At 44.7% G+C, this 16,403-nt stretch overlaps 1 protein-coding gene across 8 annotated transcripts in view; it reads left to right on the top strand.

Annotated features, from left to right (window-relative positions):
- Positions 1–16,403, top strand: part of LOC123989309 (rho guanine nucleotide exchange factor 28-like) — a 129,068-nt gene that overhangs the window by 106,594 nt on the left and 6,071 nt on the right. For 7 of the 8 annotated variants that reach the window (XM_046290232.1, XM_046290228.1, XM_046290233.1 and 4 more), the window contains 3 exons: positions 2,411–2,614; positions 3,681–4,001; positions 10,191–10,482. In XM_046290232.1, coding sequence (XP_046146188.1) covers positions 2,411–2,614; positions 3,681–4,001; positions 10,191–10,482 — 817 coding nt within the window. The remainder of the gene's footprint in view (positions 1–2,410; positions 2,615–3,680; positions 4,002–10,190; positions 10,483–16,403) is intronic. The other variant, XM_046290227.1, reaches the window with a different exon arrangement.

The following is a 16,403-nucleotide window of genomic DNA, read 5'->3' as shown; positions in this document are numbered from 1 at the left end:
AGTATTTGACCCCTCTGCAAAACATGACTTAGTACTTAGTGGCAAAACCCTGGTTGGCAATCACAGAGGTCAGACGTTTCTTGTAGTTGGCCACCAGGTTTGCAAACATCTCAGGAGGGATTTTGTCCCAATCCTCTTTGCAGATCTTCTTCAAGTTATTAAGATTTCGAGGCTGACGTTTGACAACTCAAACCTTCAACTCCCTCCACAGATGTTCTATGGGATTAAGGTCTGGAGACTGGCTAGGCCACTCCAGGACCTTAATACGCTTCTTCTTGAGCCACTCCTTTGTTGCCTTGGCTGTGTGTTTTGGGTCATTATCATGCTGGAATACCCATCCACAACCCATTTTCAATGCCCTGGCTGAAGGAATGGCCCCGTCCATCGTCCCTTTGATGTGGTGAAGTTGTCCTGTGCCCTTAGCAGAAAATCACTCCCAAAGCATGTTTCCACCTCCATGTTTGATGGTGGGGATGGTGTTCTTGGGGTCATAGGCAGCATTCCTCCTCCTCCAAACACGGCGAGTTGAGTTGATGCCAAAATGCTCAATTTTGGTCTCAACTGACCACAAAACTTTCACCCAGTTGTCCTCTGAATCATTCAGATGTTCATTGGCAAACTTCAGACGGGCATGTATATGTGCTTTCTTGAGCAGGGGGACCTTGCGGGCGCTGCAGGATTTCAGTCCTTCACGGCGTAGGTTGTTACCAATCATTTCCTTGGTGACTATTCCTTGGTTCCAGCTGCCTTGATATCATTGACAAGATCCACCCGTGTAGTTCTGGGCTGATTCCTCACCGTTCTCATCATCATTGCAACTCCACGAGGTGAGATCTTGCATGGAGCCCCAGGCCGAGGGAGATTGTCAGTTCTTTTGTGTTTCTTCCATTTGCGAATAATCGCACCAACTGCTGTCACCTTCTCACCAAGCTGCTTGGCGATGGTCTTGTAGCCCATTCCAGCCGTGTGTAGGTCTACAATCTTGTCCCTGACATCCTTGAAGAGCTCTTTGCTCTTGGCCATGGTTGAGAGTTTGGAATCTGATTGATTGATTGCTTCTCCATTAAAATGCAAATCAATTTATAACATTTTTGACATGCGTTTTTCTGCATTTTTTTTGTTGTTATTCCGTCTCTCACTGTTCAAATAAACCTACCATTAAAATTATAGACTGATCACTTCTTTGTCAGTGGGCAAACGTACAAAATCAGCAGGGGATCAACTACTTTTTTCCCTCACTGTATGTGCCCGCACGTGCATCCATACGTGTGTGGATGTATTTGCCTGGCTGCACCACAGCTTCTATAAACAGAGATCCAACAATCAGCTGGATTGTCTGAAGCTTGAAACGCCAGACAGCCAGGCAGTAAGCTGCTGGAGAGAGGAACCCAATTATCCTATTCTTAGTGGGAGAGAGACCAGAGGAGAGAGAGACTTTTCTCCTGCTCTGCACAGGGAGCATTTGATGTGTTGATGTAGATGGAGTCTATCCTGTTTGGTGTGTGCACAGTATGTGTTTGTGTTAGTAATGTGAAGCGTGCGTGTTTGCGGGTGTGTGTGTGTGTGTGTAGCCTACTGTACATAGTGACATTTCTTGTATATTGGTATGTGTTTGTATGCGGTCTATACATGTGTTCTAGGCCTGCTTGGCCTAACAATATGTAGCTCAGCCTTAAAGTACCAGTGAGTATTTGGTTTGCCGTTGACTGTCACAATGTCGACTGATCCATATTTGGTATTCAAATCTCCTGCTTCTATTGCCCCCATTAACCTTGGCTTGGAGCCACACATGGCCATCGACGGTTGGCCCAGTGTGGACCCATTTGAATGGCTGCGTTGACCCCAGTCAGTCAGTCAGCAGCCAGCCAGCCAGCCAGCCAATTGGCCAGCTAGTCAGCCAGTCAATCAGTCAATGAGTCAATCAGTCAGTCAGCCATCCAGCCAGCTAGTCAGTCAGTCAGCCATCCACCCGGCAAACCAGACAATAAGTCAACCATCCAGTTGGCCAACCAGTCAGCCAACCAGCTAGTCAGTCAGTCAGCCAGCCGACCAACCAGTCAGTCAGTCAGCCAGCCAGCCAGGTAATCAGCTAGTCAGACAGCCAGCAAGTCAATGAGTTAGTCAGTTAGCCATCCAGCCAGCTAGTCAATCAGTCAGCCATCCAGCTGGTCAACCAGTCAATCAGTCAACTATCCAGCCGGATAACCAGTCAGTCAGCCAGCCAGCCAGCTCAGTCAGCCATCCAGCCGACCAACCAACCAGACAGCCAGCCAGCCAAATAGTCAGATAGTCAGCCAGCCAGCTAGTCAATGAGTTAGTCAGTCAGTCAGTCAGTCAGTCAATGAGCCAGTCAGCCATTCAGCCAGCCAGTCAGTCACGTTATCGTCACATATTTGTTTCCTCTCTGCAGGCGGCGGTAACCATCCAAGACAGTTTCTACGAGGTTCAGAAGTTCCTCCTCCATGAGAGTGACCGCCACTCCCCCCGCGCTCCGAGACCACACACCCCATGTCTCCGTGGCAACGCTCTGCAGGAGCAGGAGAAGCAACGTAATCTGGAGAAGCGCCGTGAGGAGGTGGCGGCAGCGGTACGGTTGCAGGGCAGGCTGCACCAGGTAGGATAAGTTAGATTAATCAATGAATTGATTAATGAATTTAGGGTGACCTTATCGATTCCAAAATAAGGGAATCACATTATCGAAAAAGGCAAATTTAAGTGATAATTTATGTGTAGCTTTTTTTTCTCCCCACAGTAAATTAGTAAGCATACACTACTGTGTCCTTGTTTTTGAAAGAAAAGCAAAAAAATGTGCCTGTTAAAATAAAATATAATTGATCAGAAATACAGTGTAGACATTGTTAATGTTGCAAATGACTATTGTAGTTGGAAACGTCTATCTGCATAGGCGTACAGCGGCCCATTATCAGCAACCATCACTCCTGTGTTCCAATGGCACATTGTGTTAGCTAATCCAAGTTTATCATTTTAAAAGGCTAGTAAGAAAACCCTTTTGTAATTATGTTAGCACAGCTGAAAACTGTTGTTCTGATTAAAGAAGCAATAAAACTGCATTCTTTAGACTAGTTGAGTATCTGGAGCATCAGCATTTGTGGGTTCGATTACAGGCTCAAAATGGAAAGAAACAAAGACCTTTCTTCTGAAACTCGTCAGTCTATTCTTGTTCTGAGAAATTAAGGCTATTCCATGCGAGAAATTGAAGAAACTGAAGATCTCGTACAACGATGTATACTACTCCCTTCACAGAACAGCGCAAACTGGCTCTAATCACAATAGAAAGAGAATTGGGGGTCCCCAGTGCACAACTGAGCAAGAGGACAAGTACATTAGAGTGTCTAGTTGGAGAAACAAACGCCTCACAACTCCTTAACTGGCAGCTTCATAGTTCCCGCAAAACACCAGTCGCAATATCAACAGTGAAAAGGTGACTCTGGGATGCTGGCCTTCTAGGCATAATGTTTTTTGCTTTTCTTTCAAAAATAAGGACATTTCTAAGTGACCCAATACTTTTGAACGGTAGTGTATATCTACTATGCACACTCACCTCTTATTGTACTTTGCCAGGATTTATTCGTTAAAAATATATTTTTGTATTAAACGATTTATCGCGGCCCAAGCAACCATCAACTAATGGATTCTGTTGAACCTTTCCCTACCTCCAGGAGAGACAGCGGTGGGAGAGGGAGTGCCAGGCGCGCCACAGCCAACAGGGGGAGCTGGAGAGTAGGCTGGAGGAGAGGGAGAGACAGTGCCACCTGGAGGCTGAGAGGCTGAAACATGAGCGGGAAGAGCTGGAGGAGCAGCTGGAGGAGTACCAGCAGAGCCTGGAGAGGCTGAGAGAGAGTCAGAGGAGTGTGGAGAAGGAGAGGGAGAGGCTGGAGACCCAGCAGAACCTGCTGCAGAGCTGGAGACACAGCCGACAGAGGAGCCTGCCGGTCATGGTCATACCCCTGGACCGCTGTCATCAGGTGTGTGTGAGGGGGGTGAGTGGGTTTTCACAGAAGGCCTCCTAGCCTGTAGCTAATACTCACTGCATGAGTGTGAATGAGAGATGCTGAGAGTACATATACTATAAGGGTGTGTATAGCAGGTTGGCATTTATTGTCATGAATCTTGCCCTGGAGGCAGCTCTGCAGAGTGGTCACAAGCTGGCACAGTCACAAAGTCATAAAATCTGATTATAAACTACAGGAGGTTGGTGGCACATTAATTGGGGAGGACGGGCTCATGGTAATGACTGTAGCAGAATCAGTTGAATGGTATCAAATATATCAAACACATTTTCCCAGGTTTTTAATGCCATTTGCTCAGTTCCATCCATTATTATCAGCAGCCTGATAAGGTTTTAAACCTTAACCTTAGCCCTAACCTTAACCACACAGCTAACCATAATGCCTAACCCTAACCTTAAAGTAGAACTTTTTAGCAACATGAAATCTTATTAAAATCTGTTCACATACACCCACAGGAAGAACATGACACTTAAAAAAATAAAACATCTGATATTGTCATTTTCACGTTCTTAGAATGTTTGCGAGTTACGTATACTAAGGCATTTGTGAACAGCAATAGAGTGGCGGGAAAGAGACCGAGAGTTCAGACAATTAATAGACACTGCCGTAAATTATACCTAATAAAAACATCTCTCTTGTCCAAGACCTGAGTCTACACAGACCGGTGAGCTATAGGCAATCAGAGCTACAGTAGGCCTTTATACAAACAAGCTATTTGCCACATGGGCCTGCAATCATTCACATTAACCTGGACTGTGTGTTTACAGATCGTAGCAACAGTGCGACTTTAGATCATTGGAACGCATTTGCCAAAAGCCACAAAAGACACCTGAATGGATTTGTGCAATTATGTAAATACCACTGGAGTCCTCTTACATTTGGGAACTTTACAGTTCTATTGATCAAACAACCATGAAGAGGTAGACTTTCTCTCCCTCAGTTATGCACATCAACAACTACAAGATCAACAACTAATGTTAGCCAGAGCAAGATGAGCTAAAATCTAACGAATGAACATTAGATAAACCCTCTCAAACTTTTTCAGCTAGTTGGCTGTCAAAATGACACTGATTAACAGTGGGGAATTGTAGCCTACTTCTCCTTTTTCAGCTTGCCTGCCAATGTATGCATGTCCCAACCAAGCACCCAATCTAACTGGCTAAAGTTAGCTAGCTTGCTACTTCCAGACACAAATGAGAGAACATCTCAATCTGACCATTTTACTCGCCGTAGCAGAGCTGGTAAGGCTGATTTCATGTTATCTAGAGTGTTCGTGACTAACTATGACTTTTTTTGCATACATTTACTGACACCGGCATATTCAGCAGGTCTTGCTCGCTCGTAAATTCATCAGTTATTTTGTGCTCTGGCACACTCAGACGAGAGTGCTCTGAAATCTGAGTAGATAGCCAGAGTGAATTTTCAAAGGCAAGAGATATGCTAACTGGATAACAGTCATTCAAGTTCTTGCTAGCTAACCAAATGACACCTGCATCTCTAGATGTGTATAGCCACTGAAAAACGATGAGTCACTCACTTACTCCTCCGATGGCATGACATCCTCCTAGCAGCTAGCTAGCTGGCTAACGTTAGGCTCCGTGTTTTTAGCTTGCTACATAAATAGATATGCTAGCCTATTAGCTGTGTTATGACTGACTTGTGATCATTGCCCTTGTGATCAATAGTTTGATTGTATTGTCATTCCCAGCCTTAGTTACATTCGTCTGTTTTTGCCCAAAATATTGAGTTGTTGAAACTGAAACAGTGCATCCTGAATGGAGGCAGAAAACAACGTACCGGGCCAGCTGTGATTTACAACCTGATAGCAATATTTTTTGGACTATCGAGAAATGTATTGGTGAATTGTATTGACCATTAATTTAACTGCATAAGAGCGTCTGCTAAATGACTTAAATGTAAATGTAAATGTATTCTGCCAACAATACCTTAGTGTACAACAGTGTACATCATGGAATGTTGAGTCAAATAGAACCTATTTTTAAAACCTCTTATAAAGGTTTTAGTTTTTATATTGAACCTTTAACTGACTTGCCTGGTTAAAAAAATAAAAAACCTGGGACTCCCAATCACGGCCGGTGTTGACACAGCCTGGATTCCCAAACTGGGAAATGTATATTTTTTACTGATATCATGATTGTCTGTTTGTTTCATATCTGCAAAGTAGTTAAAACACTGTCAGTTCCACTTTAAAAAACACATTTGTTTTCATAAATCTTTACGATATAGCCAATTTTGACTTTGCAGCTGGCCCATCTACCAGAAATCGCTCAGTTCTGCCTCCAGGGCAAGATTCATGACAATAAATGTCAACCTGCTGCTGTATGTGTGTGTGTGAACCAAGGTCATGTTTCTCCCTGGGTTAGAAGTTCATTATTGAGAAGTGCCTCTCTCTCCCAGGACAAAGTGTAGCCAGCAGCCAAAGCTACGGTGGCCCACTCAGTCACACAGAGCAGCTCCATCCGGGCCCTTGATATACGACCTGCGGTAATGAGAGCAATTTCAGCGTCATCTGTCTCAACACTCAGCAGCTCCGCTCGCTAATAAACAACTTCATGATTGATGATAATTAAACCGCAGAGAATAAAAGCTCCAGCGACAAAATAATTAAAAGCATGCGAACGCCGCAAACCAATCAATCCTCTCCAAAATACTTTAATTATTCATATCGACACTTTGTTTGAAAAGCGAGTGGAGCGGGCCTGCAGTGAAATATGCCTCTAAGCTGAGAGGAGAGGCATAGAGAGAGGGAGAGGGAAAGGGAGAGGGAGGGAGCCAGAGAGAGAGGTGGGGAGAGGAGAGGCAGGGAGAGAGGACAAGGGGAGATAGGAGAGGGAGAGAGAGGTGGGAGAGGAGAGGCATAGAGAGAGGGAGAGAGGGAGAGAGACAGAGAGAGAGGTGGGGAGAGGAGAGGCATAGAGAGAGGGAGGGAGAGAGAGGTGGGGAGAGGAGAGGCATAGAGAGAGGGAGAGGAAGAGGCATAGAGAGAGGGAGAGAGAGAGAGAGAGGTGGGGAGAGGAGAGGCATAGAGCGAGGGAGAGGGAGAGAGAGACAGAGAGAGGTGGGGAGAGGAGAGGCATAGAGAGAGGGAGAGAGAGAGAGAGACAGAGAGAGAGGTGGGGAGAGGAGAGGCATAGAGAGAGGGAGAGGGAGAGGGAAAGAGAGACAGAGAGAGAGGTGGGGAGAGGAGAGGCATAGAGAGAGGGAGAGGGAGAGAGAGACAGAGAGAGAGGTGGGGAGAGGAGAGGCATAGAGAGAGGGAGAGGGAGAGAGAGAGAGACAGAGAGAGAGGTGGGGAGAGGAGAGGCATAGATAGAGAGAGAGAGAGACAGAGAGAGAGGCGGGGAGAGGAGAGGCATAGAGAGAGGGAGAGAGAGAGAGACAGAGAGAGAGAAAGTGAGAGGGGAGAGAGATAGTATAAATAGAACAGTGTTCCTATACTCTGCCTGCCTCTCTACAGGACCTTATGGGAAGGGTGTAGGTTAAAACCAACGGCCTTATGAACCTCATTTACCCCCTGGCCTAGGCCTCCGTGGGGTTGAGCTTGTGTTGTGAGGTTCAGCAGGTGGGATGATTCAACGTGCATAGAGTGGAATGGGAGGGGGATCTCATACTGTAAGTAGTTTTAGGTTGTAGTTATTATAGGAATTATAGGACTATTTCTCTCTATACCATTTGTATTTCATTAACCTTTGACTATTGGATGTTCTTATAGGCACATTAGTATTGCCAGTGTAACAGTATAGCTTCCGTCCCTCTTCTCACCCCTACCTGGGCTCGAACCAGGAACAGAACGACAACAGCCAAACTCGAAGCAGCGTTACCCATGCAGAGTAAGGAGAACAACTACTCCAAGTCTCAGAGCGAGTGATGTTTGAAACGCTATTAGCGCGCACCCCGCTAACTAGCTAGCCATTTCACATCAGTTACACTAGCCTAATCTCAGGAGTTGATAGACTTGAAGTCATAAACAGCTCTATGCTTGAGCTGCTGGCAAAACGCACGAAAGTGCTGTTTGAATAAATGCTTACGAGCCTGCTGCTGCCTACCGTCGCTCAGTCAGACTGCTCTATCAAATCATAGACAGTCGCAACATAATAACACACAGAAATACGAGCCTTAGGTCATTAATATGGTCGAATCCGGAAACTATCATCTCGAAAACAAGACGTTTATTCTTTCAGTGAAATACGGAACTGTTCCATATTTTATCTAACGGGTGGCATCCATTAGTCTAAATATTCCTGTTACATTGCACAACCTTCAATGTCATGTCATAATTATGTAAAATTCTGGCAAATTTTGTGGCCCAAACTGTTGCATATACACTTCACCTGGTTAATATTGCCTGCTAACCTGGATTTCTTTAAATATGCAGGTTTAAATATACAGGTTAAAAAATATATACTTTTGTGTATTGGTTTTAAGAAAGGCATTGATGTTCATGTTTAGGTACACATTGGAACAACGATACGCACCACATCAATTGTATGCAACACAGGACACGCTAGATAAACTAGTAATATCATCAACCATGTGTAATTAACTAGCGATTATGATTGATTGATTGATTGTTTTTTATAAGATATGTTTAATGCTAGCTTGCAACTTACCTTGGCTTACTGCATTCATGTAACAGGCAGTCTCCTCGTGGAGTGCAATGAGAGGCAGGTGGTTAGAGCGTTGGACTAGTTAAGGTTGCAAGATTGAATCCCCCGAGCTGACAAGGTGAAAATCTGTCGTTCTGCCCCTGAACTAGGCAGTTAACCCACCGTTCCAAGGCCGTCATTGAAAATAAGAATGTGTTCTTAACTGACTTGCCTAGTTAAATAAAGATTAAATAAAGGTGTAAAAAATAAATAATACAAATTGGCAAAATCGGTGTCCAAAAATACCGATTTCCGATTGTTATGAAAGCTTGAAATCGGCCCTAATTAATCGGCCATTCCGATTAATCGGTCGACCTCTAGTAAACATACAGAGAAACCATAACACTAAGACAAGAGTTAGCTATGGGCAAAAGTATAACCATTGCTACGTATCAGACATAGTCAAGTAGCCACAGTGGCTATTTACAATAATGGTTTATTCACCTAATCCATGGCCAAAAAAATGGAATTGTCATCAAAAAGATTATTTGAGAGTTGTAATACATATTTTCCGTGTGAAGTATACCAATTCATATTATATTTCCTCTAATTAACAAAAAGATCACTGCTGCAGTGGAGCTGGGCACCCCTGCTTGGCAAGGTGCTGTAAAGCCCATCCTCCTGCCAGAAAGACCTTCTCTTTAAAGAGGATCTGACAGAAGATACAGGATCTGTCTCTGACCCCCTGACCCTCTGCCTGGGGCTAAATGTTAGCAGGGTAACACTAAACACTACATACATACTGATCACCAGGGAAACGCTAATGGATCCAAATGGCACCCTATTTCCTTTGTAGTGCACTACTTTTGACCAGGGGCCATAGGGAATAGGGTGCCAATTGGAACACAACCTAAGACTGCACTGCTTCCATACAGATCAGCCTGCAGTAACTCCTGTTTTCTGTCACGGAAGTAAGCAGTTAGTGTTGGACTGCTAATTCTGCCTCAGCTTTGACACAGATTAAATCAATGGGGTTGGAGAACATCTTACCTCAGCTGGACATAGCATACAGAAGAGAAGTACGTAGATGAGAAAGAAAGAGGAGGAGAGTGAGGCACATACTGTACCTGGGAATATTGAAGACTCATATTAAAAGGAACCACCAGCTTTCATATGTTCTCATGTTCTGAGCAAGGAACTTAAATGTTAGCTTTCTTACATGGCACATAATGCACTTTTACTTTCTTCTCCAACACTTTGTTTTTGCATGTTTCATGATTTATTTGATGCTAAATGGATTTTATTGATGTATTATATTAAGTTAAAGTAAGTGTTCATTCAGTGTTGTTGTAATTGTCATTATTACAAATACATTTTTAAAATCGTCCGATTAATCGGCACCGCCTTTTTTTGGTCCTCCAATAATCGGTATCGGTGTTGAAAAATCATAAATGGTCGACCTCTAATGTTTACGTTAATGCTCTTGTTGTGGTCGTCCTTCACGCTCAGTGTTCTGTTAACGTGGCATTCTGTCTATGTTCTTCTCCCATAGGACTCACTTCCTGGCCAGCCTGGAGGCCATCTTGACAACGGCGGCTCAGTCTTTGTCAACGAGGCAGCGGTCACCACGGCAATGGGGCTCAACAACCGCCACCTGCAGCAGCAGCAGAGAGGGTACAGCGATGACCCTCGAGCCCACAACAGCCTGAACACCCTACTGGCCCGCTCCAGCCACGGACAGACACTCCAACTCCACCCTGACACACACACACCGGGGGGCACCGGTGTCACCGGGTACCTCTACACACCCACAGTGGGACAGGGCCCTGAGCAGAAACCCAACGGTAAGACCCAGTTCCAGACCCTCTGGGGGACAGGGCTCTGAGCAGAAACCCAATGGTAAGACCCAGTTCCAGACCCTCTGGGGGACAGGGCTCTGAGCAGAAGCCCAATGATAAGACCCACTTCCAGATCCTCTGGGGGACAGGGCTCTGAGCAGAAACCCAACGGTAAGACCCAGTTCAAGACCCAGTTCCGGTAAGACTCAGATCCAGACCCTCAACTGAGCAGAAACCCAACTGGTAAGACCCAGTTCCAGACCCTATGGGGGACAGGGCTCTGAGCAGAAACCCAACGGTAAGACCCACTTCCAGATCCTCTGGGGGACAGGGCTCTGAGCAGAAACCCAACGGTAAGACCCAGTTCCAGACCCTATGGGGGACAGGACTCTGAGCAGAAACCCAACGGTAAGACCCAGTTCCAGTCCCTCTGGGGGACAGGGCTCTGAGCAGAAACCCAACAGTAAGACCCAGTTCAAGACCCTCTGGGGGACAGGGCTCTGAGCAGAAACCCAACGGTAAGACCCAGTTCCAGACCCTCTGGGGGACAGGGCTCTGAGCAGAAACCCAACAGTAAGACCCAGTTCAAGACCCTATGGGGGACAGGGCTCTGAGCAGAAACCCAACAATAAGACTCAGATCCAGAGAGTTGTGTGAATCCATCTCTTTACAGAGATTGTTTATTCAGAGAGTTGTGTGAATCCATCTCTTTACAGAGATTGTTTATTCTCTAATCCTAAATACAAGATGATTCCGGCTTTCTCGGCTGAATTCGATTGATAACACACAACATGATTTGATAGGATCTGACATTGACTGACTAAATACCATACAACTAAATGTGACATCAGCAATATGACAGGCTCATTTTCTCCCCCCTCGCTCCCTCTCTCCCCCCCCTCTCTCTCCTTCGCTCTCTCTCTTTCTTTGATACCTCATGATATCATGAGGCCTAGCTGCTACCTGTGAGAAAGTAAACACAGCCTCTGTACCCACCACACACACACCTCCCATTCCTCTCAAGGCTGTTCCTGTTTCAAAGCGATGTGAGGCCTTGCTTGTCATTCTTTCCCAGTTAATCAGTGTCTCCAGACAAAGATCCCCCCACCTCAACCCCCCACCCCACCACCATCTACACCAGCCTAGTCTGGCCCTTCTCGCCTAGGAGAGAGAAAAATAATCGGTGTGTTCTCTATCTATTGAGCGCCGGGGGCCAGGCCAACAGCGTGTGAATCACAGCTCAGAGCCCATGGCTGACGGATTGGAGCATCGATCTGAAAAATCTTTACAAAACTCATTACAGCACGATTTGTCATCAGAGGAGCAGGGGATAGAGGGAAAAGAGGGGAGGGAGCGATGAGAGATGCACATATTTATCTGTATTTCACTGCTCATGTGTCAGCCGACGTCTGTTTGCATATATACGTCTCACAGGTTTCAACTGTTATACCTCACTGGTTTAATAGACATGCACACTGATCTGAACCGGAAATATTACAGGCTACGATGAGGGCCACCTGTTGAATATACACTAGAATGGATGCTTCTATTTGAATAGCCTGTTTAATGGATATCTCTATAGTAACTATCAGTGATACAGGCTGCTGAATTGTTTACTGTTATGTGACCGGAGCACGATCTCTCTCCGTCGATCGACTTATTACCTTCTCCTGTTATTCACCACATTTGAGCCACCGTAGAATCACAGTCTCTTGTTAACAAGACAGAGTGGTGGATGCTCTGCACAGATGGGTGGATACCCCCACCTACCACAGGGCCAGAGCTTACCTGACATATTACCAACAATGCACCCCTCTGTGGTCCCAGACAGGCCCCATAATGCACTGCTCTTGTCCTGTTAGAGGTGTATGTTGTATGATAGATCAGCAGGATTTACAGATGGAATACGTCCCGAATGGCAACCTATTCCCTATTTAGTACACTACTTTTGAACAAGGGCCCATATGGGTCTAGTCAAAAGTAGTGCACTTTAAAGGAGGTAGGGTTCCATTTGGGATGCAAATGTTGACTTCCCTCTCAGGGGGTTGATTTCCCTCCAAACTCCAACACTATATCTCACCTTCCTACGTTCTATGGATCTCTATTTACAACACATCATTCATTACTATTTAATGCACTGCATTTGGCGGTATAGATTACTAGTGCATTCTGGGTCTGTACACGATCCCATGTTACAGAACTCTCATATTCCACACTAGAATAGTATCCAGGAAATCAATATCTCACCTTCAAAAACAAAACGTATTTGATCAAAAAAATCCTCAAAATCTTGCTCAGAGCTATCAGAAGTCTGATTTCTCTACCTCACATCCAAGTGACAGTTCTTCCCCCTTACACAGGGCCTTTGAGATTGTTCCCTCTCTCAGGATTTCCATAATGTTCTCCTGCACAATGATAATGGAAAAAATGGAAGGATTGAAATTTGATCCAATGAATCCAATCAGATTTTCCCATCTCGCCTAGCTGTTGAATAACTGTATCCTTTTGAAAATAACAACTACTGTAAATATTGAACAGTAAACCAACCAGAATATTGCGCTGCTTCTGAAAATGAATAAAGGATGAAAACTATGAAGATCAGTGCTCACTATGATGGTATAGCGAGTTCTGGACCCATAGAAATATCATTAGTTTGAAGATTATCCTGACTATCTGACCTTTCAATGAATGACAAGTCTTCTGACATTACACTTGGTGTTAAAGATCCTATTGGATTTTATCTTACTGATTTGAACAGTAATTGCATTTCGAAAATGGTCTCCATTTCTTGTGGCCTCAGATCAGGATGCCCTAAGTCCCTGCGAAGATTCTTTGTCCTGAGGCTTTATACCAGAGCCCAGTTAAAGGTCTAAGACCACGGCTAACAGTGGCACACACACACACACACACACACACACACACACACACACACACACACACACACACACACACACACACACACACACACACACACACACACACACACACACACACACACACACACACACACACACACACACACACACACACACACACACACACACACACACTAGTGGTTAGCTAACAAGGAGCTCACTAATTAATGAAACAGAGTCCGACACATTCCTGTGGGAACACAACACGATTACCACAGACCCTTACATCCACAGTGTCTATTACCAGAGACCCTTACAGCCACACCATCTATTGACACAGACCTTTACAGCCACATTATCTATTACTACAGACCCGTACAGACCTTTACAGACACATTATCTATTACCACAGACCCTTACAGCCACACCATCTGTTGACACAGACCCTCACAGACCCTTACAGACCCTCACAAACCCTGAAATCCACATTGTCTATAATCACAGACCCGTATAACCACACCATCTGTTGTCAGAGACCCTTACAGACCCTCACAAACCCTGAAAGCCACATTGTCTATTACCACAGACCTTGACATCTACATGATCTCTTACCACAGACCCTTACAGCCACATCATCTATTACCACAGACCCTTACAGACCCTCACAGACCCTGAAAACCTCATTGTCTATTACCACAGACCTTTACAGCCACATGATCTATTACCACAGACCCTTACAGCCACATCATCTATTACCACAGACCTTTACAGCCACATTATCTATTACCACATACCCTTACAGCCACATCATCTATTACCACAGACCTTTACAGCCACATTATCTATTACCACAGACCTTTACAGCCACATTATCTATTACCACAGACCCTTACAGCCACATCATCTATTACCACAGACCCATCATCTATTACCACAGACCTTTACAGCCACATTATCTATTACCACAGACCTTTACAGCCACACCATCTATTACCACAGACCCTTACAGCCACATCATCTATTACCACAGACCTTTACAGCCACATTATCTATTACCACAGACCTTTACAGCCACACCATCTATTACCACAGACCTTTACAGCCACATTATCTATTACCACATACCCTTACAGCCACATCATCTATTACCACAGACCTTTACAGCCACATTATCTATTACCACATACCCTTACAGCCACACCATCTATTACCACATACCCTTACAGCAACATTGTCTAATACAACAGACCATTACAGAACCTTACATCCACATGATCTATTACCACAGACCCTCACAGCCACACCATCTATTACCACAGACCCTTACAGCAACATTGATGATGCTGTTAAACACTGCCCCAGACCATAACGGACCCTCCACCTCCAAATCGAGCCCTTTTTGCCAGTCCTGTCTGGTCCAGCGATGTTGGGTTTGTGCCCAAATGTAACAGTATAATTTTAAACCGTCCCCTCGCCCATACCCGGGCGCGAACCAGGGACCCTCTGCACACATCGACAACAGTCACCCTCGAAGCATCGTTACCCATCGCTCCACAAAAGCCGCGGCCCTTGCAGAGCAAGGGGAAGGGGAACTACTACTTCAAGGTCTCAGAGCAAGTGACGTAACCGATTGAAACGCTATTTAGCGTGCACCGCTAACTAAGCTAGCCGTTTCACATCCGTTACACAAAGGCGACGTTGTTGCCGGTGATGTCTGGTGAGGACCTGCCTTACAACAGGCCTGCAAGCCCTCAGTCTAGCCTCTCTCAGCCTACTGCGGATGGTCTGAGCACTGATGGAGGGATTGTGCGTTCCTGGTGTAACTCGGGCATTTGTTGTTGCCATCCTGTACCTGTCCCGCAGGTGTGATTTTCTGATGTACTGATCTTGTGCAGGTGTTGTTACACGTGGTCTGCCACTGCGAGGACGATCAGCTGTCCATCCTGTCTCCCTGTAGCGCTGTCTTAGGCGTCTCACAGTACGGATATTGCAATTTATTGCCCTGACCACATCTGCAGTCCCCATTTCTCCTTGCAGCATGCATAAGGCATGTTCACGCAAATGAGCAGGACCCCTGGGCATCTTTCTTTTGGTGTTTTTCAGAGTCGGTAGAAATGCCTCTTTAGTGTCCTAAGTTTTCATAGCTGTGACCCAATTGCCTACCGTCTGTAAGCTGTTAGTGTCTTAACGACCGTTCCAAAGGTGCATGTTCATTAAATGTTTATTGTTCATTGAACAAGCATGAAACAGTGTTTAAACCCTTTACAATGAAGATCTGTGAAATTTCTTGGATTTTTGCGAATTATCGTTGAAAGACAGGGTCCTGAAAAAGGGACTTTTATTTTGGCAAGTTTATTTTAGTTAAAGAGCAGATGGATGAACTCATTATAGTGGGCAGGTCCATCCTGGTTATTTATCTACCTGGGGTTATTATATCATAATATAATAATATATGCCATTTAGCAGACGCTTTTATCCAAAGCGACTTACAGTCATGTGTGCATACATTCTACGTATGGGTGGTCCCGGGAATCAAACCCACTACCCTGGCGTTACAAGCGCCATGCTCTACCAACTGAGCTACAGAAGGATCACACTGTGTCTGTATTTACTTATATATATGTGGTTATTATATCATACTGTGTCTGATGGTTATTTATCTACCTGGGGTTATTCTATCATACTGTGTCTGATGGTTATTTATCTACCTGGGGTTATTATATCATACTGTGTCTGATGGTTATTTATCTACCTGGGGTTATTCTATCATACTGTGTCTGATGGTTATTTATCTACCTGGGGTTATTATATCATACTGTGTCTGTAGTTATTTATCTACCTGGGGTTATTATATAATACTGTGTCTGATGATTATTTATCTACCTGGGGTTATTATATCATACTGTGTCTGATGGTTATTTATCTGTGTCTGATGGTTATTTATCTACCTGGGGTTATTATATCATACTGTGTCTGTATTTACTTATATATATGTGGTTATTATATCATACTGTGTCTGATGGTTATTTATCTACCTGGGGTTATTCTATCATACTGTGTCTGATGGTTATT

Source organism: Oncorhynchus gorbuscha, linkage group LG11 (assembly GCF_021184085.1).
Source record: "Oncorhynchus gorbuscha isolate QuinsamMale2020 ecotype Even-year linkage group LG11, OgorEven_v1.0, whole genome shotgun sequence".
Lineage (NCBI taxonomy): Eukaryota > Metazoa > Chordata > Actinopteri > Salmoniformes > Salmonidae > Oncorhynchus > Oncorhynchus gorbuscha.
Note: the sequence above shows the minus strand (reverse complement) of the source record. Positions and strands in the feature narration are given on the sequence as shown.